The sequence below is a fragment of the Kogia breviceps genome, chromosome 1 (assembly GCF_026419965.1).
Source record: "Kogia breviceps isolate mKogBre1 chromosome 1, mKogBre1 haplotype 1, whole genome shotgun sequence".
NCBI classification, from domain to species: Eukaryota; Metazoa; Chordata; class Mammalia; order Artiodactyla; family Physeteridae; genus Kogia; species Kogia breviceps.
The window spans coordinates 38,259,607-38,284,475 of record NC_081310.1 but is presented as its reverse complement, the minus strand read 5'-3'; the positions used below and the strand labels follow the sequence as shown (position 1 = coordinate 38,284,475).

At 36.8% G+C, this 24,869-nt stretch overlaps 1 protein-coding gene across 7 annotated transcripts in view; it reads left to right on the top strand.

The window, feature by feature from the left end:
• The window catches only part of AKT3 (AKT serine/threonine kinase 3), a 379,537-nt gene that overhangs the window by 167,098 nt on the left and 187,570 nt on the right, over window positions 1–24,869 (top strand). For all 7 annotated transcript variants that reach the window (XM_067030723.1, XM_067030721.1, XM_059079103.2 and 4 more), the window contains one exon: window positions 6,881–6,992. In XM_067030723.1, the coding sequence (XP_066886824.1) occupies window positions 6,892–6,992 (101 nt within the window). In that variant the 5' untranslated portion in view covers window positions 6,881–6,891. The remainder of the gene's footprint in view (window positions 1–6,880; window positions 6,993–24,869) is intronic.

Sequence of the window (24,869 nt, the reverse complement as noted above, 5' to 3'; positions counted from 1 at the left end):
TAAGAGAGAATCCTGGTCTACCAAACCAATTAAAGGAGAAATCTAAAAATCTACAGAGAGGAGAAATGACATTCACATGGAAGGGAGACATGATTCTTATATGGAAAGACAAGAGGTTAGTCCGCCTGTTGACAGTGATTCATGACACTTCCATAGCATCTACAGGAAAGGAAGACAGGAGGACTGGTCATCAGGTAACTAAGCCCACTTGTATATTAGAGTATAATAAATATATGAAAGGAGTTGATCGATCTGATCAATATTTGGCAAACTTCAGTATCCTCCAGAAAACTTGAAAATGGTATAAGAAAGTGGGTTTCTATTTGAGTAATTGTGGTTTATTCAATGCATTTAAATTTTATTGTAGCCTTAATGCACAGAGTAAAATGACTTACAAGCAATTTTTGTTAGCAGTAGCTAGATAATGTGTAACTGACCATTCTGGTGAATGTAGTGGTAGTACTGCACCTGGTCCTTCTTGTGGCATTTTTAAAAGAGCCGCCCAAAGATCCACCTTGTTGACTATCAGGTAAAAGAAAAGAACATATTCTAGAGGAAATAATACCCACAGGATTAAAAAATGCCACCAGAAAGTGTAGGTTCTGCTCTTTTGTAATAGATGTTCTGTTCCTCTGCACAGAGGTGACTGCCATACTGCGTATCACACTTGAACAAAGTACTAGAATACTTTAGTAAGATATGTACAGAGTTTCAAATAAATACATTAAGTGCAAAAATGTTGTTGATATTTACTCAAATGCGGGTGTTTAAATATTCACTTACATAACAAATTGCTGGCCACAGGCATTAGTTTCTGCCAAAATCTCCCAGTCAATAATGTGTTAAAATTTGTATGGAGACAAAAAAGACCCTGGATAGCCAAAGCAATCATTTTTAAAAATATTTTTTGGATGTGCCAGGTCTTAGTCACAGCATGCGGGATCTTCGTTGCCGTGTGTGAGATCTTTGTTGTGGCATGCAGGATCTTTTTTAGTTGCAGCATGCCGGATCTTCGTTGCGGCATGCGGGATCTTTAGTTATGGCATGCGAGATCTAGTTTCCTGACTAGGGATTCAACAGGGCCCCCTGCATTGGGAGCATGGAGTCTTAACCACTGGACTACCAGGAAAGACCTGCCAAAGCAATCTTGAGAAAGAAAAAGGAAGCTGGAGGAATCAGGCTTCCTGAGTTCAGACTATACTACAAAGCTACAGTCATCAAAATAGTATGTTACTGCACAAAAACAGAAAGATAGATCAATGGAACAGGATAGAAAACTCACAAATAAATGCATGCACCTATGGTCAGTTAATCTATGACAAAGGAGGCAGGAGTATACAATGGAGAAAAGATAATCTCAATAAATGGTGCCAGGAAAACTAGACAGCTACATGTACAAAAATGAAATTAGAACATTCTTTAACACCACAAACAAAAATAAACTCAAAATGGATTAAAGACCTAAATGTAAGACCTGATACTATAATACTCTTAGAAGAAAACATAAGCAGAACACTCTTTGACATAAATCAAAGCAAAATCTTTTTTGATCCTTTGCCCAGAGTGATGGAATGAAAAACAGATAAACAAATGGAACGTAATTATACTCAAAAACTTTTTGCACTGCAAAGCAAACCATAGACAACTAAATGACAACCCACAGAATGGGAGAAAATATTTTCAAATGATGTGACTGACAAAGGATTAATCTCCAAAATTTACAAACAGCACATGCAGCTCAATATCAAAAAAACAAACAACCCAATCAAAAAACTGGCCAAAGACCTAAATAGACATTTCTCCAAAGAAGACATACAAATGGCCAGGAGGCACATGAAAAGATTCTCAACATCACTAAGTATTAGAGAAATGCAAACAAAAACTACAATGAGATACCACCTCACACCAGTCAGAATGTTCATTGTTTAAAAGTCTACAAACAATAGATGCTGGAGAGGGTGTGGACAAAAGGGAACCCTCCTACACTGTTGGTGGGAACATAAATTGGTACAAGCACTATGGAGAACAGTATGGAGGTTTCTTTCAAAACTAAGAGTAGAGCTACCACGTGATCCAGCAATCCCACTCCTGGATATATATTCAGAGAAAACCATGGTTTGAAAGGATACATCCGCCCCAATGTTCATTGCAATGCTGTTTACAATAGCCAAACATGGAAGCAACCTAAATGTTCATTGACAGATGAATGGATAAAGAAGATGTGGTACATGTATACAATGGTATATTACTCAGCCATTAAAAAGAATGAAAAAATGCTATTTGTAGCAACATGGATGGACCTGGAGTTTACCACACTAAGTGAAGTAATTCTGAGAAAGTCAAATATCATATGATATCACTTATATGCAGAATCTAGAAAAAAAATGATACAAATGAAGTTATTTACAAAACAGAAACACAGACTTGGAGAATGAATTTATGGTTACCAGAGGGAATGGGTGGGGTGGGGGGAGGGATAGATTGGGAGTTTGGGATTGACATTTACACAGTACTAAATTTAAAATAGATAACCAACAAGGACCTACTGTATAATACAGGGAATTCAGCTCAATATTCTATAATAATCTAAGTGGGAAAAGAATTTGAAAAAGAATATATACTTATGTGTATAACTGAATCACTTTGCTGTACACCTTTAACACATCATTGTTAATCAACTGTACTCCAATATAAAATAAAAATTTTTTGAAAAAAGAAAAATATAATGGGTTATGATATAATAAAAGCTACCTACCTGACATTTTATCTAAGAATGCTTGCTTTATTCCTGCATATTAAATTGTTCCAGAAGTCATAGATAATCATTTGGTTAATAGCTTTTTAGAACCTCTATCCAAAATTTCTACTTAAAAAAAAATAAATTGTCCTACCTTGAGTTAGGAATCTTTACATAATAAAAAGGAAAATATTCTTCTAAAGAAGTATTGGCCAGCCTATTTATTAACCCTATCCCTTTTAATAATTCTCTTCAAAATAAGTGTTTTCAGACATGCACCATGTCCTGAAAACTTTCATGGCATATTTTTCTTCATTTTAGAGAGAACTATATGATGTGTTCATGTTTCCATATTATGGCTAACATGAAAGAACCCAAAGTGTTTCTGTTTACTGGCTCAGCTATTCTAATATGTTAATTTAAAGTTTCAACTGTTCTGAGTTTGGATTCAGCTCGTTAATTATATCTGTTTATGCACAGCAGTAAACCCTGAGGCATTGTGGTAGAATATTCTCTTCTCCTGATGTTGACTCAACTGTCACTTGAATATTGTGGACTGCCTTTTGGTAGCCACTTCTCTCTTACATAGTTTCAGTCTAATAGGTATTATTTAGAAGTTGGATTGATTTACAGACTGTTTCATACTGGAACCTGTAAACATATAGGTTTATTTCTATTCTTCATGTCCATAACTATATGTAACATTTTTGTTGAGCTAGAGGTTTCAGGAGGACCTGATTTATACCTTTAGTAGAATATTACTTTACACAGAATGATTAAAAATAGAGCTTAGTATGTGCAGTAAGCTTGTAGAGTTTCTTACTCATTTTTCTTGCTATGCCCAGAATCTGGTGCTTGGCCCATAATTGGCATTTCATATATGTTGTTGATTCATGAATACTTAGCATATTTAGTCAAAACAAGCATGTTGTGAATAACCACTTATGTCATTTCATTATTATTTTAATATTTTTCCAAAACAATTATATGCATAAATACAAATATTTTATTCTTTTCTAAACGTTACTTTTTAGTAGTCTGCTTGGGAATGGTAATTAATCACTTTTATTTTCCTTTTCATAAATTGCAGTAATTAATAACCACTTAGAATTTCATATATAGTATTTTAAATAGCTTTTACATTTATAGCATTAAGAAGTTATTTAGATTATAGCATTTAAACTTCATTTAGGTGTAGTGTTGAAAATATGCTTCTTTTAAAGTTTACTTTAATTCCTCATAGTGCTTTTAAAGATGAGAAAATCTTGGGGCTTAATTTACTTTGCCTTGGGTAGTAATAGCTGATAGTGTGTGATAAAGGCTAGATTTGAATCTGGTATTCTAAAGTCTATTATCTTAATTATCTTGACATCACCACAATGGAAAACAAACACCAATGGGTCAATTACTCAATCATCAGGTATTTTTACTGTGTACCCTTATGTGCTGTCACTGCTCTAGGTGCTGTGAGGAAGAGTCATACACATAATTCCTAACTTTTAAGTAATTCATCTAGCTAGGACATCAAATTAACATTAATTAAACGTCTGCAAGACAGTATAGTGAACCATTGGCTGGAAGCTTGATAGGAATTTTATAGGAAATAGGAAGGAACGATGAGCTTCAAAGAATCAGATTGAGTCTGTACCTTATAGGCAGAGTAAGTTGGGGGAAATTATGTGGTTCTTTATTGGTGTAAATTAGTATAATATCTTTGGTATTTTAAAACTTTTGTATTTCAAACAAAAATATAAATTGGCATACTATATTTGATTTTTTTAGCATTCATATTTCAGAAAGTGTGTAACGTTAAGTATTTAACAGTGAAATGATGGATTTTATGATCTGTCGATTCTATTACCTTTTCATTATTTTACATACCACCAGGTTCTCACTTCCCTCCTTACCCATTTTTAGTTCCTTAGTTGATTATCTAAACCACTCTCTTGTCTTACATCCTATATTCTGTTTCACTTTCTTGCATTTTCAAACTTACTTAGTTAAATAATAGCTTTGCTTAAATGCAATCCTTTGTATTCCCCATCTGCACCCATGTAACTGAAGTTATCTGGGGAAAAATATACAACCATGATCCCTGGTGGTACTTTAAATTCTTAATCAGGGCTTCCCAGGTGGTGCAGTGGTTGAGAGTCCTCCTGCCGATGCAGGGGACATGGGTTCATGCCCCAGTCCGGGAGGATCCCGCATGCCATGGAGCGGCTGGGATTGTGAGCCATGGCCGCTGGGCCTTCACGTCCGGAGCCTGTGCTCCACAACGGGAGAGGCCACAATAGCGAGAGGCCCACTTACCGCAAAAAAAAAAAAAAATTCTTAATCATTAAATTCCATTGGACCCTTAATGCTGTTTAGCAGTCATGGATATTTCCCTAGTCTGTTTGCTCCTAGAAGGCTATTATATATCTTCTCTTTTCTCAGAGCCCCAGTGCATCCTCTTCCAACCTTATTCTTAAGGATGGCTTTACATCCTAATTCATTGAAAAAGTAGAAGCAATGAGCAAATAATTTCTACCAGCTCTGGGGTCCTTTACCCTATCTTCTCTCCTGTTGCATCACTAAACTGTCTATACTCCTGACTACAGCCAGAACTCTACTTGTTCTGTGAATCCTATCCCTTTTTGACTATATAAGGAAGTTGCTTCAGAAATTTTCTCCTCTTTCCTGTATCATCAAAATTACCTTCTTGTTGGATTATTAATGTCAGAATTCACTCACTTGGAAAATACTTATTGAGTGCTATATGTTAGTTCTTGGTGATAACAATATACTAGTAGAGCTTATGTTCTAGTTGAAGAAACAGACAGTAAATGAGCAGGATATTAAGTTAGTCATCTCATATATACAAAGATGGAAACATGCTATGGGAAATAAAGAGTAAAGCAGGTAATAGGAGTTGGGGAGTCCTGGGTAAAGGATGCAGATTTCAGTACTGAGTGGCATGGTTGAGGTAGGCTTCAATGTAAAGGTTAGAATTGATTTAAGACTTGAAGGAGGTGAGGAGTTAACTGTGGGGTTGTGTGAGGGGAAGAATGCCTGGCAGAAGGCACAACTAGACAAAAGGCCCTAAAGAGTGAGAGTGCAGTGCATTTCCTAAACAACACTGTCTGCTGCAGTGTCAGCAGACAGCCCTATCCTATTTTCTCTTGTTGTCCAATACCAGATATCCTTTGGAGTGTAGCTCAGGTGTACACCTAATAATAGCAGCTAACATTTATTGAAAACTTACTGTGTGTCACACACTACGCTAAGTATTACAATTATGTATTATTAATTCCTACATCAATTTTATGATGTGGGTACTCTTACTGCTTCCCATTTAATACTTGAAGACCAGAGAAATTAATTGACTTGTCTAAGCTTGCATGGTTAATGGTAGGGAAAAAAGTTGAATCCAGGCACAGTAGTGTTGAAATCCATACTTTTAGCCACTGTACTATGTTCCTTTGTAGTCTTCCTAGATATAGATAATTGCTGACAGAATTTATCACTTCTGACTGACTGGCTCTAGGTGCTATAGATTACTAAGCGTTTTAGGGGGTGCATACTGTCAAAGGCTTATAATCTAGGTAGGGATAAGGATACCTTCTTAAAAAAGATAAATAGTAATATAAGATACTCTATGCTAAGTGGAAAATGAGGGGTACAATAATAAATAATGAGAATGTAGAGTGGAGAATGTAGTGAGAATGTTATGAGAATATAGCTTGGGGAATGGTCAGTCTAGGACCAGGTTGTTATAAAAGGAGTAGACTTTGATCTGGACTTAAAGGACAGGTATTCTTTTGGCTGTTGGGGATTACATATGGTTAGGGGTAAAATAAGTGGAAAACATTCCAAATAGTAGTATTAGCTGGATCAAAGGTATAGATAGAGGAAAGAGCAAGATGTATTTAAGGAAAGTTTAATAGTCCAGTTTGGCTGGTTAGTAGAGCATGTGACCAGAATGGGTGATGGATTGGAAAGGAATACTGAAATTAGGTTATGAACAAACAGCCTTGAGTGGAGATCCATAGAAATCTGTGAGGTTGCAGTGGTTTGTTTAGAATAGAGCTCTGTACTTCTCAACTGTTTACTTCTTGGTTTAAATATAAGTATATTCAAAGAGACATTTTATTTTATTTCTAGAATGCCAGTTAATGAAAACAGAACGACCAAAGCCAAACACATTTATTATCAGATGTCTCCAGTGGACCACTGTTATAGAGAGAACATTTCATGTAGACACTCCAGAGGAAAGGTAAGAAACTCATTTTTTCCATTTTGTGAAAAAGTGACAATCAGTCAAAAGGTGTATATGTATCTGACTTGACCACTTGTAAATATCTGTAAATATACTTGTAAAATGCTATAGTCCCCTGATTATTCTGTTTCTGGTATAACAGATAAATGACAGGGTTACAAAAATACTAAATCAAAACCTCTAGAAGTGCTATAAGATGTACTTTTTAACAGAAAATAGAGCATTTAAAAGTTAAAATGTAAGTTAAAGAGGACATTTTAATCACCAAGCTACCTTTTAAAAATTATGTAATTGATTGTGTTCATATTTGGAATTCTAAGCCTGGTGATGGCAAAAGGTTTCAAGTAGTGTGCCATTATGCAAGTGACTTCCTGGAGTGTTATGCTGAGAAGGATTCTGAGACCGGGTCTAAGCTCAGTGAGGAAAAAAAAAAATCGTGCTTGATTGGCATTGACTATCATCACTGCTAAAGAGGGTGGTGGCAAAATGTTAGTAACTAGCACACCAACTTCATCAGGCCCACATTTCATCCTCCTGATCTACTATCCTCCAATTCTGCCTTAATACCTTTTATCGGGTGGCTCTGATACTGAGTTAGGTCCAATAACCACAAAATCACTTTTCTACCTGTTATCATATATGATCCAAATCAGAAACTTCGTGAAGTTAAATGTTATTAGCCTTATTTTCCAAATGAATAAATTAGGTCCTAAGAGACTTGTCTAAGATTTAAAACAAAAACAACCTCTTCCCCAAATGTAGTAAATAGTAAAGTATTATTTTAATAATACTCTTTTCATCAATAAATAGTAAACAGTAATGTATGATGAATTACTTCAGGAAATATAGAAAAGAAGAAAAATAGAAAAGAATAAAAATTTACTCAGAATTCTAATTCTACAACCAGAGTTAGGGACTGATAATATTTTCTTTTATATACTTCCAGTCTTACTCTGTGCAGATGTATTTAGGTCTTTGGTATACATAAAATTTGGTATGTCCTCCCTCCCCATGCATCCTTGTCTTCCCTGGCCATTTCTATGTGCTGGATCCTCAGTTTGCTTATGTCTCCACCCATAACCATTGTTGGGCTAGTTACCATGTATCTTTCAGATCTGAGCTTAAAATGTCACATTTCATACAAAACATTCTCTGACTCTTATAGAAGAGGTAGGACTACCTTGCTATCTACTTAGTTATATCCTTGTATCCTTTGTATCAAGTATATCTCCACTGTAATCTTTGTTTGCCTTTCTCACTTGACTATAAGATTCTTGACTAGCAAGTATCATATCTTCCTCGCTCATTATTTTATCTTTAGCACGCAATCCAAGGTCCGATATAGTATTTGTTGACTGGCTGAATGAACAGAACTTTTCCCATGTCACTATATAGTCTTTGAAAATATTTTTCTTAGTGGATTTATAACATCCCATTGAAACATTAATTTTGCCATTTACGTTGGCAAAGCTGGACTTAAGCCATATCTTAATAATTATTACTATTTTTTCAAAATAGTCTCTGCTTTTTTAGTACATTCTTTAAAAGTTTTTTTTTTTTTTTGGCGGTACACGGGCCTCTCACTGCTGTGGCCTCTCCTGTTGCAGAGCACAGGCTCCAGATGCGCAGGCTCAGCGGCCATGGCTTACGGGCCCAGCTGCTCCACGGCATGTGGGATCCTCCCGGAATGGGGCACGAACCTGTGTCCCCTGCATCAGCAGGCAGACTCTCAACCACTACGCCACCAGGGAAGCCCTAAAAGTTTTGATTAAAAACATAATATGAAATCTACTAACAAATTTTTAAGTTTTGGTATAGTATTATAAACTATATGCACATTACTGTAGAGCAGATCTCTATAACTTTTTCATCTTGCATGGCTGCACCTCCATACCACTGAATAGCAACTACCCATTTCCCTCTCCCACACCTGTCAACCACCATTCTACTTTCTACTTCTATGAGTTTGACTACCTCACCTTATAGATACCTAATATAAGTGGAAGCTTACAATATTTGTCTTTCTGTGATTGTTTCATTTCACTTAGCATAACGTCCATGTTGTAGCATATGACCGGAAAATTTCCTTTTTATTTTAAGATTATAATGTTCCATTGTATGTTTATACCATATTTTCTTTATCCATTCAACCATCAATGAACATTTAGGTTGTTTCCACCACTTAGATATTTTGAATAATACTGCATTGAACAGGGGAGTACAAATATCTCTTAGAGATCCTGATTTCAATTCTTTGGGATAAATACCTGGAAGTAGATTGCTGGATCATAGGGTAGTTTTATTTTAAAATTTTTTAATTAAAAAATTTTTAAAACTGAAGTATAATTGATTTACAAGTGTTGTGTTAGTTTCAGGTATACAGCAAAGTGATTCAGTTATACATATAAATCTATTTTTTTCAGATTCTTTTCCCTTATAGGTTATTATAAAATATTGGGTGTAGTTCCCTGTGCTATATAGTAGGTCCTTGTTGGTTATGTATTTTACCTATAGTAGTTTGTACCTGTTAATCCCAAACTCCTGTGTTAATTAATCTTTTGAGGAGCTTCCATAGTGTTTTCCATAGTGGCTGTGCCGTTTTATATTCCCATCAGCAGTGCACAAGGGTTCTAATTTCTCCACATTCTCACAGTCTTTTTTTCTTTGTTTAACATCTTTCTTAGAGTATAATTGCATTACAATGGTTTGATAGTTTCTGCTTTACAACAAAGTGAATCAGTTATACATATACATATGTTCCCATATCTCTTCCCTCTTGCATCTCCCTCCCTCCGACCCTCCCTATCCCACCCCTCTAGGTGGTCACAAACCACCTAGCTGATCTCCCTGTGCCATGTGGCTGCTTCCCACTAGCTATCCACCCTACGTTTGGTAGTGTATATATGTCCATGCCACTCTCTCACTTCATCACAGCATACCCTTCCCCCTCCCCATATCCTCAAGTCCATGCTCTAGTAGGTCTGTTTTATTCCCGTCCTACCCCTAGGCTCTTCATGACATTTTTTTTTTCTTAGATTCCATATATATGTGTTAGCATACGGTATTTGTTTTTCTCCTTCTGACTTACTTCACTCTGTATGACAGACTCCAGGTCCATCCACCTCACTATACATAAATAAGTTTCATTTCTTTTTATGGCTAAGTAATATTTCATTGTATATATGTGCCACATCTTCTTTATCCATTCATCTGTTGATGGACACTTAGGTTGCTTCCATGTCCTGGCTATCGTAAATAGAGCTGCAATGAACATTTTGATACATGACTCTTTTTGAATTATGGTTTTCTCAGGGTATATGCCCAGTAGTGGGATTGCTGGGTCATATTGTAGTTCTATTTGTAGTTTTTTAAGGAACCTCCATACTGTTCTCCATAGTGGCTGTATCAATTTACATTCCCACCAGCAGTGCAAGAGTGTTCCCTTTTCTCCACACCCTCTCCAGCATTTACTGTTTCTAGATTTTTTGATGATGGCCATTCTGACTAGTGTGAGATGGTATCTCATTGTAGTTTGTATTTGCATTTCTCTAATGATTAATGATGTTGAGCATTCTTTCATGTGTTTGTTGGCAATCTGTATATCTTCTTTGGAGAAATGTCTATTTAGGTCTTCTGCTCATTTTTGGATTGGGTTCTTTGTTTTTTTTGTTATTGAGCTGCATGAGTTGCTTATAAATTTTAGAGATTAATCCTTTTTCAGTTGCTTCATTTGCAACTATAATCTCCCATTCTGAGGGTTGTCTTTTGGTCTTGTTTATGGTGTCTTTGCTGTGCAAAAGCTTTTACGTTTCATTAGGTCACATTTGTTTATTTTTGTTTTTATTTCCATTTCTCTAGGAGGTGGGTCAAAAAGGATCTAGCTGTGATTTATGTGATAGAGTGTTCTGCCTATGTTTTCCTCTAAGAGTTTGATAGTGTCTGTATTTACATTTAGGTCTATAACCCATTTTGAGTTTATTTTTGTGTATGGCATTATGGAGTGTTTTAATTTCATACTTTTACATGTACCTGTCCAGTTTTCCCAGCACCACTTATTGAAGAGGCTGTCTTTTCTCCACTGTATATTCTTGCCTCCTTTATCAAAGATAAGGTGCCCATATGTGTGTGGATTTATCTCTGGGCTTTCTATCCTGTTCCATTGATCTATATTTCTGTTTTTGTGCCAGTACCTTACTGTCTTGATTACTGTAGCTTTGTAGTATAGTCTGAAGTCAGGGAGCCTGATTCCTCCAACTCCATTTTTCGTTCTCAAGATTGCTTTGGCTATTCGGGGTCTTTTTGTTTCCATAAAAATTGTGAAATGTTTTATTCTAGTTCTGTAAAAAATGCCAGTGGTAGTTTGATAGGGATTGCATTGAATCTGTAGATTGCTTTGGGTAGTAGAGTCATTTTCACAATGTTGATTCTTCCATTCTAACCACATGGTATATCTCTCCATCTATTTGTATCATCTTTTAATTTCTTTCATCAGTGTCTTATAATTTTCTGCATACAGTCCTTTTGTCTCCTTAGGTAGGTTTATTCCTAGATATTTTATTCTTTTCGTTGCAATCGTAAATGGGAAAGTTTCTGTAATTTCACTCTCAGATTTTTCATCATTAGTGTATAAGAATGCCAGAGATTTCTGTGCTTTAATTTTGTATTCTGCTACTTTACCAAAATCATGATTAGCTCTAGTAGTTTTCTGGTAGCATCTTTAGGATTCTCTATGTATAGTATCATGTCATCTGCAAACAGTAACAGCTTTACTTCTTCTTTTGTGATTTGGATTCCTTTTATTCCCCTTCTCTGATTGCTGTGGCTAGAACTTCCAAAAGTATGTTGAATAAGAGTGGTGAGAGTGGGCAACCTTGTCTTGTTCCTGATCTTAGTGGAAATGGTTTCAGTTTTTCACCATTAAGGACGATGTTGGCTGTGGGTTTGTCATATATGGCCTTTATTATGTTGAGGAAAGTTCCCTCTATGCCTACTTTCTGCAGGGTTTTTATCATAAATGGGTGTTGAGTTTTTTCAAAAGCTTTCTCTGCATCTATTGAGATGATCATATGGTTTTTCTGCTTCAATTTGTTAATATGGTGTATCACACGTTGATGGATTTGCGTATATTAAAGAATCCTTGCATTCCTGGAATAAACCCCACTTGATCATGGTGTATGATCCTTTTAATGTGGTGTTGGATTCTGTTTGCTAGTATTTTGTTGAGGATTTTTGCATCTATGTTCATCAGTGATATTGGCCTGTAGTTTTCTTTCTTTGTGACGTCTTTGTCTGGTTTTGGTATCAGGGTGATGGTGGCCTCATAGAAGGAGTTTGGGAGTGTTCCTCCCTCTGCTATCTTTGGAAGAGTTTGAGAAGGATAGGTGTTCGCTCTTCTCTAAATGTTTGATAGAATTCGCCTCGGAAGCCATCTGGTCCTGGGCTTTTGTTTGTTGGAAGATTTTGAATCACAGTTTCAATTTCAGTGCTTGTGATTGTTGTGTTCATATTTTCTATTTCTTCCTGGTTCAGTCTTGGCCGGTTGTGCATTTCTAAGAATTTGTCCATTTCTTCCAGGTTGTCCATTTTATTGGCATAGAGTTTGCTTGTAGTAATCTCTAGTTTTCTTTTCTATTTCTGCAGTGTCCATTGTTACTTCTTTTTCATTTCTAATTCTACTGATTTGAGTCTTCTCCCTTTTTTTCTTGATGAGTCTGGCTAATGGTTTATCAATTTTGTTTATCTTCTCAAAGAACCAGCTTTTAGTTTTATTGATCTTTGCTATCATTTCCTTCATTTCTTTTTCATTTATTTCTGATCTGATCTTTATTATTTCTTTCCTTCTGCTAAATTTGCATATTTTTTGTTCTTCTTTCTCTAATTGCTTTAGGTGCAAGGTTACGTTGTTTATTCGAGATGTTTCCTGTTTCTTAAAGTAGGATTGTATTGCTATAAGCTTCCCTCTTAGAACTGCTTTTCCTGCATCCCATAGCTTTTGGGTCGTCGTGTCTCCGTTGTCATTTGTTTCTAGGTATTTTTTGATTTCCTCTTTGATTTCTTCAGTGATCACTTCGTTATGAAGTAGTGTATTGTTTAGCCTCCATGTGTTTGTATTTTTTACAGATCTCTTCGTGTAATTGATATCTAGTCTCATAGCATTGTGATCGGAAAAGATATTTGATACGATTTCAATTTTCTTAAATTTACCAAGGCTAGATTAGTGCCCCAAGTTATGATCTATCCTGGAGAATATTCCATGAACACTTGAGAAGAAAGTGTATTCTGTTGTTTTTGGATGGAATGTCCTATAAATATCACTTAGGTCCATCTTGTTTAATGTATCATTTAAAACTTGAGTTTCCTTATTTATTTTCATTTTGGATGATCTGTCCATTGCTGACCGTGGGGTGTTGAAGTCCCCTAATATGACTGTGTTACTGTTGATTTCCCCTTTTATGGCTGTTAGCATTTGCCTTATGTATTGAGGTGTTCCTATGTTGGGTGCATAAATATTTACAGTTGTTATATCTTCTTCATGGATCGATCCCTTCATCATTATGTAGTGTCCTTATTTGTCTCTTGTAATAGTTTTTATTTTAAAGTCTATTTTGTCTGATATGAGAATTGCTACTCCAGCTTTCTTCTGATTTCCATTTGCATGGAATATCTTTTTCCATCCCCTCACTTTCAGTCTGTATGTGTCCCTAGGTCTGAAGTGGGTCTCTTGTAGACAGCATATATATGGGTCTTGTTTTTGTATCCATTCAGCCAGTCTATGTCTTTTGGTGGGAGCATTTAATCCATTTACATTTAAGGTAATTATCAATATGTATGTTCTCATTACTATTTACTTAATTGTTTCAGGTTTGTTCTTGTAGGTCTTTTCCTTCTCTTGTGTTTCTTGCCTAGAGAAGTTCCTTTAGCATTTGTGTTAAGCTGGTTTAGTGATGCTGAATCCTCTTAGCTTTTGCATGTCTGTAAAGTTTTTAATTTCTCCATTGAATCTGAATGAGATCCTGGCTGGTTAGAGTAATCTTTTTTTTTTTTTTTTTTCTTAGGCAGTAGAGTAATCTTTGTTGTAGGTATTTCTCCTTCATCACTTTAAATATGTCCTGCCACTCCCTTCTGGCTTGCACATTTCTGCTGAAAGATCAGCTGTTAACCTTATGGGGATTCCCTTGTGTGTTATTTGCTGTTTTTCCCTTGCTGCTTTTAATATGTTTTCTTTGTATTTAATTTTTGATAGTTTGATTAATTTGTGTCTTGACATGTTTCTCTTTGGGCTCTCTGTGCTTCCTGGACTTGATTAACTATTTCCTTTCCCATATTGGGGAAGTTTTCAACTATAATCTCTTCAAATATTTCTCAGTCCCTTTCTTTTTCTCTTCTTCTTCTGGGACCCCTATAATTCGAATGTTGGTGCATTTACTGTTGTCGCAGAGGTCTCTGAGAATGTCCTCAGTTCTTTTCATTCTTTTTTCTTTGTTTTGCTCTGCAGTAGTTATTTCCACTATTTTATCTTCCAGGTCACTTATCCGTTCTTCTGCCTCAGATATTCTGCTATTGATCCCATCTAGAGTATTTTTTAATTTCATTTATTGTGTTGTTCATCATTGCTTGCTTCCTCTTTAGTTCTTCTAGGTCCTTGTTAAATGTTTCTTGCATTTTCTCCATTCTATTTCCAAGATTTTGGATCATCTTTACGTTCATTATTCTGAATTATTTTTCAGGTAGACTGCCTATTTCCTCCTCATTTATTAGGTCTGTTGGGTTTTTACCTTGCTCCTTCATCTGCTGTGTGTTTTTCTGTCTTTTCATTTTGCTTATCGTACTGTGTTTGGGGTCTCCTTTTCGCAGGCTGCAGGTTTGTACTTCCCGTTGTGTTTGGTGTCTGTCCCCAGTGGCTAAGGTTGGTTCAGTGGGTTGAGTAGGTTTCCTGGTTGAGGGGACTAGTGCCTGTGTTCTGGTGGATGAGGCGGGATCTTGTCTTTCTGGTGGGCAGGTCCACATCTGGTGGTGTGTTTTGGGGTGTCTGTAGCTTTATTATGATTTTAGGCAGCCTCTCTGCTGATGGATGGGGCTGTGTTCCTGTGTTGCTAGTTGTTTGGCCTAGGGTGTCCAGCCCTATAGCTTGCTGGTTGTTGAGTGAAGCTGGGTCTTGGTGTTGAGATGGATATCTCTGATAGATTTTCACCGTTTGATATTACGTGGAGCTGGCAGGTCTCTTGTGGAACAGTGCCCTGAAGTTGGTTCTCTTACCTTAGTGACATAGCCCTGACTCCTGGCTGGAGCACCAAGAGCCTTTAATCCACATGGCTCAGAATAAACGGAGAAAAAAAAAGAAAGAAAGAAAGAAAGGGGGGGGAGGGAGGGAAAGAGGGAGGAAGGAAGAAATAAAGAGAGAAAGAAAGGGAGAGAAAGAGGCTAAAATAAAGTAGGATAAAATACAATAAAGTTATTAAAATAAAAATAATTATTAAGAACAAAAATTTTAAAAAGTAAAAAAAAAAAAAAAAAAAGCATGATAGTCAGAAACCTAGGACAAATGGTGAAAGCAAAGCAATACAGACAAAATCTCACACAGAAGCATACACATACACACTCACAAAAAGAGAAAAAGGGGAAAACAATAATATATCTTTCTCCCAAAGTCCACCTTCTCAATTTGGGATGTTTCATTGTTTATTCAGGTATTCCACAGATGCAGGGTACATCAAGTTGATTGTGGAGATTTAATCCGCTGCTTCTGAGGCTGCTGGGAGAGATTGGTCTTTCTCTTCTTTTTTCGCACAGCTCCAGGGGTTCAGCTTTGGATTTGGCCCTGCCTCTGCGTGTAGGTCACCTGAGGGCATCTGCTCTTTGCTCAGACAGGACGGGGTTAAAGGAGCAGCTGATTCGGGGGCTCTGGCTCACTCAGGCCGGGGGGAGGGAGGGGTACGGATGCGGGGCAAGCCTGCAGCGGCAGCGGCCCGTGTGACGTTGCACCTGCCTGACGCATGCTGTGTGTTCTTCCGGGGAAGTTGTCCCTGGATCCCGGGACCCTGGCAGTGGCAGCCTGGACAGGCTCCTGGGAGGGGAGGTGTAGAGAGTGACCTGTGCTTGCACACAGGCTTCTTAGTGCCTGCAGCAGCAGCCTTAGCGTATCATGCCCCTCTCTGGTGTCCACGCTGATAGCTGCATCTCACGCCCGTTTCTGGAGCTCCTTTAAGTGGTGCGCTTAATCCCCTCTGCTCGCGCAGCAGGAATCAAAGAGGCAAGAAAAAGTCTCTTGTCTCTTTGGCAGCTCCATGCCCTTCTCTGGAGCTCCTTTAAGTGGCGTGCTTAATCCCCTCTCCTGGTGCACCAGGAAGCAAAGAGGGAAGAAAAAGTCTCTTGCCTCTTCAGCACCTTCAGACTTCTCCTGGACTCCCTCCCAGCTAGCCATGGTGCACTAACCCCTTCAGCCTGTCTTCGCACCGCCAGACCTCCCCCTGTGATCCAACCAAGCCTGAGCCTCAGCTCCCAGCCCCTGCCCATCCCGGCCGGTGAGCAGACAAGCCTCTCGGGCTGATGAGTGCTGGTTGGCACAGATCCTCCGTGCGGGAATCTCTCTGCTTTGCCCTCCGCAGCCTGTTACTGTGCTGTCCTCCGTGGCTCTCTCACAGTCTTATAGAGGCCATTCTAACAGGTGTGACATGATGTCTCATGTGGTTTTGACTTGCATTCCCATGTTAATTAATAATGTTGAGCATCTTTTCATGTAACTGTGATCATTTGTATATCTTCTTTGAAGAAATAACTGTTCAAGTCTTTTGGCCATTTCAAAAAGCAGGTTCTTTGTTTATTTATAGTAATCTCTTATAATCCTTTTTATTTCTGTAGTATCAGTTTTAATGTCTCCTCTTCCACTTCTGATTTTATTTGAGTCTTCTCTCCTTTTTTTCTTAGTTAAGCTAAAGCTTTGTCAATTTTGTTGATCTTTTCAACAACCCAACTGTTACTTTCATTGTATATTTCTATTTTCTGTTTTGTGTGTTTCTGGTCTAATGTTTATTATTTTCATCCTTCTGGTAACTGTAGGCTTAGTGTGTATGTATAAAGTTAGGTTGCTTATTTGAGGTCTTTGCTCTTTTTTAACATAGGTAGTTATAGCCAAAAAGCTTCCATCTTAGTACCACTTTTGCTACAACCCATAAGTTTTGGTATATTGTATTTTTGTTTTCATTTATCTCAAAATGTTTTTATTTCTCTTTTGATTTCTTCTTGAATTCATTGGTTGTTCAGTAGTATGAAATATGCACGTATTTGCAGATTTTCCACTTTTCTTTCTGGTATTAATTTCTAGTTCTATTTCATTGTGGTCAAAAAAGATACTTGGTATGATTTCAGTCTTAACTTTGTTAAGACTTGTTTTATGACCAAACATGTTATCTATCTTGGAGAGTATGCACTTAAGAAGAATGTTTATTTTGCTGCTGTTGGGTGGAATGTTCTTTATATGTCTGTTAGAGCACTTTGATCTATATAGCATTGTTCAAGTTCTGTTTCCACATTGATCTTATGTCTGCATATTCTATCTGTTATTAAAAGAGGGATTTTGAAATCTCTTATTATTGTAATGCTGTTACTTCTCCAGTTTTGTTAGTGTTTGTTTCATATATTGCTGTCTTGTTGAGTTCATACATATTTATAATTGTTATATCTCCCTGGTGAATTGACCATCTTATCCTTATATAATATCATTCTTTGTCTCTTGTGACTGTTTTTGATATAAAGTCTATTTCGTCTGATGTAAGTATGGTTACCCCTGCTCTATTTTGTTTATCATTTTTGAATATCTTTTTCCATTCTTGTACTTTAACCTATGTATGTCCTAATATCTAAATTGACTCTCTTTAGACAGTGTATCATGGGATCTTTGTTTATTCATTCAGCCACCCTGTATCTCTTTATTGAGTTAAATACATTTACCTTTTCAAGGTAATTACTGATGGGGATTTGCCATTTTTTTAATTGCTTTCTGTTTGACTTGTTGCGTGTTTTTTTTTTTTTTTTTGGTGCCTCTTTTCCTCTCCTGTTATCTTCCTTTGTGTTTCATTGATGTTTTTGTATTAACATGCTTTGATTTCTTTCTCATTTTTTCTTGTGTATTTTTATAGGTATTTTCTTTGTAGTTACCTCAGAGCTGATATAAAATATCTTAAAGTTATAACAATCTATTTTAAAATGTTAATTACTTAACTTCAGTTGCATACAGACTTCTACTCTTTTACTTAAATCCTCATACTTTATTTTCTTGGTGTCATAATCACATCTTTTTATATTGAGCATCCATTAACATGTTTTTATATAGTTTTTAAAATACTTTTGTCTTTTAACTTCTGTACGAGAATTAAGTGACTTACATACCATTGTTACAGTATTCCAATGTTATTTATTTGTAATATCTTTTTGTGTTTCTGTCTAGTGTCCTTTTGTTTCAACTTGAAGGACTCCCTTCAGCATTTCTTGTAAGGCAGGTCTAGTAGTGATGAACTCCCTCAGCTTTTGTTTACCTGGGAAAATCTTTATTTCTCCTTTATTTTTCAAGGAGAAAGTTTTGACAATTATTTATTCTTGGTTGGCAGTTTTTGCCTTTAAACACTTTGAATATATCATTTCACTGACTTCATACCTGTAATGTTTCTGCTGAGAAATCCACTGATAGTCTTACGGATACTCCCTTGTAGGTGATGAGTAGCTTTTCTCTTGCTTCTTTAAAGATTCTCTCTTTGTGTTTGACTTTTGATAATTTCATTATAATGTGTCTTAGTGTAGACTTTTTCTTTGGTTCATCCTAGTTGAATCTGGATGTCCCTTTCTTTTCCCATATTTGGGAAGTTTTCAGCTATTATTTTTCCAAATAAGCTTTCTGCCCCCTTTTCCCTTTCTTCTCCTTCTGGGACTCCCATAATGCATTTAATGGTCCATTTGATGGTACCTCATGTGTCCCTTAGGCTTTCTTCACTCCTTTTCATTCTTTTTTTCTTTTTGCTCCTTTATCTGGATAGTTTCAAATGACATGTTTTTGAGTTTGCTGATTCTTTCTTCTACTTGATCATGACTGTTGTTGAACCTGTTTAATTTTTCAATTCAGTTATTGTATTCTTAACCTCCAATTAAAAAATATATATTCTCTCTCTGGAGATATTCTCATATTGTTCAAGTATCATTGTACTGAGGTCATTGAGCATCTCTCTTACAGTTATTTTCAATTTTTTGTGAGATAATTGATATACCTCTTTGTCTGTAGAGTCTGTTTCTGGAGAATTATTTAATTCTCTTAATTGGGTCATGTTTCCCTGTTTCTTCATTTGTCTTGTAAGTTTGTGTTGGGATCTGCGCACTTGTAAAAACAGCCACCTCTCCCATCTTTAGAAATTGGCTTTGTGCAGGGAATGGCCTTTACCAGTCAGCCCAGCTACAGATTCTAGTGAACTCTTCAGCGTTGTCTGTGGATGTGACTTCTCTGGATTGGTGCATGTAAATCTCCAGTTAGAAAGACTTGTGGGTTTCTTTTTTCAGGAGCTCATAATCTCTTGCTCCTTCTAGTGCCTGTCTCCAGTACTGCAGATTCTCTGGAGCCACCACTGCAAGTCCCCTAGCTCTGTTTTGTTCCCAGCACCACCTAGGCTTCTAGATTATGCCAGGTTCCATCAGTGCTCCAAGTCAGATGAGATAGAACCCAGTCCCATGGGCAGTTCCCAAAAAAACAGAATATTGGATGCACACTGAACTCTTCTTTTTATCCCCTGAGGGAGAGGCTGCTTACTTGGGATACAGGAGCCCCTTAACTGATTTTTGGATTTATCACAAAGGAAATTAATCTATGTATTGTTATTGAGTCAGTGTCTCTGTGGGGAAGGAGGATCTAGGGCTTCCTATTCTGCCATTTTTCTGATGTCTCCAGTGCATTCTTCAGGTTATTTTTTTAAAGTCTAAAGAAAATCTTCATTAGTATTTTAAATGAACTGCCTTAAACTTATAAACTAATTTGGAAAACTTGATACATTTATAATATTTAGCATTACACTAGAGTACATGCTGTTTATATTTACTTAAATACTTTGGTAGAGTTTTTTCTCTTTGAAACAACGAGCTTATTTGTAGCTATTTCATATTTTTATTGCTTTTGTGATTAGGACGTTTCATTATTTTTTCTGATTTCTTGTGTCTAGAATGAAAGCTGTTGGTTTCTGTTTATTATGTAACTCAAAACATTTATTCTTTTGTTGATATAGCATCTTCAGGTAACACCAGTTTTGTCCCTTCCTTTCTGATCATATTATCTATTATTTCTCTGTGTTTCTAAGAAATATTTAATAATTTTCATGACAGCAGATATACTTTTTTCTCCGATTTTAATAAATGAACTTCAAAATATTCACTTAAATATGATTTTTTATATATACTTTTTTATGTCATCCAGGAACATTGACTTTATGAAACAAGTCATTTCCTTTTCTTATAACTAATCACTTTGTCACCACCATGCCCCACTACACTCCCACCCACAATTGCATGTTCACACATACACGCCCCTTGTGTTATAGCTATATTTATTTACCTGTAGTTTGCCAAATACTAATAGTGGGTTCTCATATCACCTAGAGCTCTTTCTGGCTTTTTTGCCTCTATGATAGGAATACCTTCCTTTGTCTGTGTGTTCCTCACATTCTCTTCCTATACCAACTCATTGTACATTTCCATTTATAAATCACCTTTCTCTTTTGATCCCCATCCCAAACTTTCCATTGTTTTTCTTAGACACCACTGTACTCAACACATACTTGTTATATTTTACCTGTAACACCTTGTGATACTTATTCACAATACCAATAGGCTTCCCCTATCACTGTAAGTTCTCCTTACTCCATGCCTTATTTGAGCTTTAGCAGCACTCATATATTAGATATTTTAATTAAATACTTGTTTTCAGGTAAATGATTAGCTTATGAAAATTGTTTAGTTTTTGTATAAGTGGTATATACTTTAAGATGAATACGTTTTCATAGGGGTCTCTGTTCTGTTTTCTAAATTGACTGCATTTTCCAACATTACATAAGAATTAGAAAATTGGATACCTTCTTTCAGTTAGTGAGATACTTGGGCCCAATATTCTTTTGCATATATATATATATATATATATATATATATATACACACACACACACACACACACACACACACACACACATATACATATACCACACACACACATGCATATATATACACACACACACACCTCTGTGTTGTTCACTTATGGTGAATTTAGGTCAGTAATCCACCTAAGAACTTACTAGAAAAGCTGGACAGAATTTTCACAAAAGGGGTTGGGGGGAGGTGACATCCAAGAGCCAATAAGGATGTGAAGAATTATGGGCCAAAACACTCTGGAAGAAAGAAACCCAGAAAAGTGAGCCCACTCTTTCTCTAGGGGTATCTGCCAATTCTAGAAGACATGTCTGAGATGTTAAGATTTGGAGTAACTGTCAGATCTGTGAATCAAATTTTGGAATCCAGGGCCTACCATAAACTGGATATAGACTTACCTTTTAAAGATTGAAGTCTAGCATTAAACTATTTCATTCCTTAAATTTGGTTAACATGATCCCCTTTTGCGAGTCTCCTACGAGCCTGCTAAAAGCAAATCTCTAAAAGAATATTATATCTTATTAGGCCTCAAACTATTTCCTTTTTCATGTACATTGTTCAATACTCATTAAAAATAACAAGTATACAAATATTCAAGACAGTGTGGCCAAAACCACAAAAACAAAACACAATAGAGTCAGAGTCATAGGGGCTCCAGATAATGGAGTTATCAGGCAGATTAAATATGTATTAGTATGTTCAAGGAAATAAAAGTTAAGGCTGAGAAATTCAGCATAGAGCTAGAAATTATAAAATAATGAATAAAATGAGAATTATAAAATTGAAAAATAAGATATTTAAAGTTCTTAGTGTTAGTGGGAGGTTTTAGTAATAAATTTGGCCTAGCATTAGGGAAAGTTAGTGAACTCAAAAATATGGTTCTAATAATATCCAGTTGAAAAATGAAAAGATAGAAGGATAGAACATAAAGATAAATAAGAGCAGAATGTAAGATAAAGGGAATGCAGTGAGATGGTCTTACATAACACACAGTTGGAGTCTCAAAAACTAAGAGTGAAAGAATGGGGCAGAAAGTATTTGAAGAGATAATGGCTGAAAACTTTCTAAAATGGCTAAAAAGATATCAAATCACTTATTCAAGATGTTCTATAAATCTTATGGAGAAAAAAATAGAAGGAGAACCCACCTAGTTTTGTTAGACTTTTGAAAACAAAAGACAGTGAGAAAATCATCAAAGCACATAGAGATAAAAGATACTTTGCCTTCAGAGGAGCAACAATCAGATCAAGAGGTAAGAGCTCAACAGAAACCACTGACATGGAATGTATAGAATGGAATGATAGTTGCAGTTAATGTACTGAAAGAAAATAACTGCTAATGACCTAAAATATTTTCCAGAAATAAAAGTAAAATGAAAATATTTCAGCTGAATATTTTAATAATTTCAGTCAAATATTGATAGCAATTTAAGAGGTATGGCCAACATGGTGGAGAAGGGAGATGTTGAGTTCTAATCCTCCCACAGGCACATCAGAATTGCAACTGTTTACAGATGAGAACAACCTGAAGACTAGCAGGAGAGATTTTTCAAAACTAAAGATATAAAAGTGGGTAGGAGGAGTGGAGACAGTTGCAGAGGTTCTCCCCAAAGGGTGAGAGGTCCAAGCCTTACATCAGGATCCCTAGCACAGGATTCCAGCACAGGGATCCTCTTCCTGCACCAGGAAGAGGATCACCCAGAATGTCTGGCTTTGAAAGTGAGCAAGACTCACATATGGGAGAGCTGGAGGACTATAGGAAACAGACTTTCTCTTAAAGGGCTCATGTAAAATCTCCCAGTGCAGAGGCCACAGAGACAGTAATTTGAAGACAGCCTGACTCAGACCCACTTGCTGGATGATCTTGAGCCTCCCAGAGAGGCAGAAAGCAACTATGACTCCCCCTAGGGATACAGATGCTGGCAGCAGCCACTTTGGAGAGCTCCTTCTACCAAAAGGACACTGGTGCTGGTAAGCAGCATTTTGAAATTTTCCCTCTAGATTATCAGCAATGGTAGCTTACCCACCCACCAGCTGGGAAGCACCAGCATGGAACCCAACAGGTCCTGGTTCTGCCCACCAGCCCCAGGGCCCCACACACCAGTGGGTCTGGATCAGCCTTGGGAGCCCTCAGACACCACAGTCAACCTACTAGTGGGCCAGCACTGTCACTGGGACCTCCCAGTACCCACAAACAGCTGGCTTGGGACATGACCCAGCTATCCCACCAACTGGGTAGCACCCAAATACCCTGGGCCCTGCAGCTGGTGACCCTAGAACCTGGCCTTGACCATCAGCAGATAAGAACTAGCCTCAGCACCTCCTGGGCCATGAAGCCAGCTGTACTGGGACCCAGCCCCACCCACTAGTAGGCTGTCAGCCTCCACATGTCAGGGCCTGTTATCCAACCAACTCGGGGGTCAACACCCCCTACCACTGTGCCTATGGTGGTCAGCCCTGCCACAAGAGAAGGGCCCATACAGCCCACATGGAGGCACCATATAGTTCTGGTGACCAGAGGGAGGTGTGCTGCTAAGCCCCATATGATGACTCCTACATAAGGCCATTTCTCTAAATTAGGAAATGTAACCAACCTACCTAATAAATAGAAATAAAAACAGAATTATGCAAAATGAGGTAACAGAGAAATATGTTCCAAATGAAGGAACAAGATAAAACCCCAGAAGAACTAAGTGAAGTAGAGGAAAGCAATTTTCTGGATAAAGAGTTCAAGGTAATGATCATAAAGATGTTCAACATACTCAGGAGAAGAATGGATGAACACAGTGAGAAGTTTAACAAAGAGTTAGAAAATGTAAAGTAGAACCAAAGAATGCTGAAGAATACAATAGCTGAAATAAAAAATACACTAGAAGGAATCAATAGTAGATTAGATGATAGACGGAAAGATCAGTGAACTGGAAGGCAGAGAGTAGTGGAAATCACACAAGATGATCTGAAAAAAGAAAAGGGAATTTAAAAAAATAAAGTTAGTTTAAGAGACCTGGGGACAACATCAGACATACTAACATTCACATTATAAGAGGTCCCAGAAGGAGGAGAAAGAGGAGAGAATTTACTTGAATAAATAATAGCTAAACAATTCTTTAACCTGGAAAAGGAAACAGACATCTGGTCCAGGAGACATAGAGGCCAAAATAAAATGAACCTAAAGAGATTCATACCAATACATAACTGTAATTAAAATGGCAAAATTTAAAGAAACAGAATCTTGAAAGTAGCAAGGGAAAAGCAAGTAGTTATGTACAAGGGAACGTCCTTAAGACTATGAGCTGATTTTTCAGTAGAAACTTTTGCAGCCCTGAAGGGAATGTCATGATATATTTAAAGTGATGAAAGGAAAAAATCCTACAATCAAGAATGCTCTCCCTAGCAATGCTGTCGTTCAGAATTGAAGGAGAGAGAAATAGTTTTATAGACAAAATCTAGAAGAGTTCAGCAGCACCAAAGCAGTTATACAAGAAATGTTAAAGGGACTTTGCTGAGTGGGAAATAAAAGACCACAACTAGAAAACATGAAAATTAATAAAGGAAACATCTCATTGGTAACCAGGCAAATATATAATAATGATGGTACATCAATCACTTTTAAAGCTAGTAGAAAGGTTAAAAGACAAAAGTAGTAAAATCATTTATAGCTACAATAAGTAGTTAAGGGACATCCAAACCAAAATGATGTAAAATAT